The 2284-nt window shown below is 34.5% G+C and overlaps 1 protein-coding gene across 1 annotated transcript in view; it reads right to left on the reverse strand.

Annotated features, from left to right (window-relative positions):
* The window catches only part of LOC106867216 (organic cation transporter protein), a 2941-nt gene extending 663 nt beyond the window's left edge, over window positions 1-2278 (reverse strand). Inside the window, exons 1-3 of the mRNA XM_014912024.1 lie at window positions 2121-2278; window positions 1145-1359; window positions 183-291 (exon numbers count right to left, since the gene is read on the reverse strand). Coding sequence (XP_014767510.1) covers window positions 183-291; window positions 1145-1359; window positions 2121-2149 — 353 coding nt within the window. The 5' untranslated portion in view covers window positions 2150-2278. The remainder of the gene's footprint in view (window positions 1-182; window positions 292-1144; window positions 1360-2120) is intronic.
* Window positions 2279-2284: the final 6 nt, after the last annotated feature.

Here is a 2284-nt window from a genome sequence, read left to right on the forward strand (position 1 = left end):
ATATATATATATATATATGTATATATGTATATATATATATATATTTTATATAATATATTATTTTTTATATCAGGAAATCAATATTAGGAAATTGACATTGTGAAGTGACAAATGAAATAAATATTCTTAGGAAGATACATCAAAAATTCTATTGTAAGTGGAACATGTAAGTGCACACTCACCGTATAATCGTTGGAAATATTTCTGCTGATAAAAGATATATTCCATCAAAAGAAGCCGTAGCACCAAACTTGCCGAGAACAACCAATATTAAAGGAAACCAATATGAATCTACAAAATTATAATCAAAGTTGGATTAATTCTCTAGAGATAGGTATTTTTTTTTTAGTCAGCTATTAAATAGTTTATAAGCCAGTCTTTAGAATCAAACACATCGATTGTTAATTATAAATATGATAAAGTTGTATTTTCCATATCAAAACCACCCACGTACCAAGGGATGAGTTCTATTGGTTAAAATTGTTAGCATCTTCAAGATGTAGCTGTAATAGGATTCGAGCGCTGAACCGTCAAATAACGAAAGATTTGTTCAGTGAAAACTGGACCCAATGCTTTTAGTGTTGACTGTATTTTTATTACGTAACGATTTTGTGGTAGCTTTGAGATATCGAAGATTGTTATGGGCTAAAATCCATTTTGAGCAGGATGGTTTGTTTCAGTAACTTGGAAATGATTGAACAGAGAGGGATGCAGATGTGAAAAGAGAGCGCGAGAAATTATTGAAAGAGTTTTATGCATTAACTGCTGCTGCTGCGCGCGCGCACACACACACACACACACACACACACACACTCACTCATATGCATGTATAGGAGCAGCAGGAGGTTTAACCGCTGAAGTATAATAAATATATTTGACTATATGGTCCGTACAGGGCCCTTTTGTCCGTTGTTATTGATAAGTCTATAATGCATCACCTTTAACCCCCCCCCACCTTCTACATATTTTAGGTGTGTATAATAAAACGTGTATTTGTCGGATATTTCGACAACGGTTTTCTTAATATTTCTCACCACCGTCTTCAGGTGGTAACTCTGAGCTTCATCAGAGCTTGTAACTAATTATGTTTTTTTGTTTTCATGTATGCAATTTTGGATGGGCATGCGCCAAATTTGAAAATTACCTTTTGATACAAAATTTGATGCTATGCAGTTGATTCCTCCGAATATCATGAAAAAACAAATTGGTTTGCGATGACCAAACCGATGGAAGAAATAGCTACAAACAATACAGGCTGGAACCTCGATCAATGACATTAAAAAGAAATTTAAATATCGACTGCCCGCCATATTAACCGAGTTCATTGTCACTCCGTAATAAAGCATGCTGTTGACAAACCTGCAAAGAACAAAAAGATTATTGTTATTGAGTGAGAGAGCAGCGCATGCCATCAGAATGACACTGGAGTAGAAATATACGAAGGCCAAGATACCCTTCATGACTACCCCGTCTGATAAGGGTACACTAGGCACATGCATCACAACCATATGTATGTGACATTGTGATCTCATATCAACATAAACAACACATAACCTTGCAGGTGGGGCTTCAGTCTTATCGTTAAAGGCACGAGACTGAATATTCGTATTTTGGTCGATAACTAATGTCCTTCTGTGTTTGTCCTACGTGTACATTTTTTAGTATTTCATGCATTTTTCATTTATACACGCGTGAAGGAGTGATGCAACATGTGTCGAAACGATCGTAGTGAAAAAGTTTCCAATATATTCTATTTTTCATATCCATTGTTTCCACTATACATACACACATATACACATACATACATAAATACATACATACATACATGCGTACAAACACACATACACACATATATAAATATATCTATATATGCATATACACAAACATCTATACATATACATATATATATATATATATATATATATATATATATATATATATATATATATACATATATACACACATGTATGCATGCATATATCTAAGTGTGTATGCATGAATGTATGTATATATGTATGTATGTACATGTGTGTGCGTGCGTGCGTTTCTGTAGTGTGTGTATGTGTGTGTGTGGGGGGGGGTGTATACCAATGTATACAAGCGTGTATATATATATTTACCAGCAGAACCAGATATTGAAGGAAAGCATCGCTATGCGAGGCTTTCGAATTAAATCGAAAACTGTAACAGTTCTCGCCTTTTCTGTAGAATTCGTTTGGTCGTTTGCGATGAGCGCCTCTGCTTTACCATTTAATTCAGTTCTTTCTTCTTTTCCAATGACGTC

This window comes from Octopus bimaculoides, chromosome 13 (genome assembly GCF_001194135.2).
Source record: "Octopus bimaculoides isolate UCB-OBI-ISO-001 chromosome 13, ASM119413v2, whole genome shotgun sequence".
Classification (NCBI taxonomy): domain Eukaryota; kingdom Metazoa; phylum Mollusca; class Cephalopoda; order Octopoda; family Octopodidae; genus Octopus; species Octopus bimaculoides.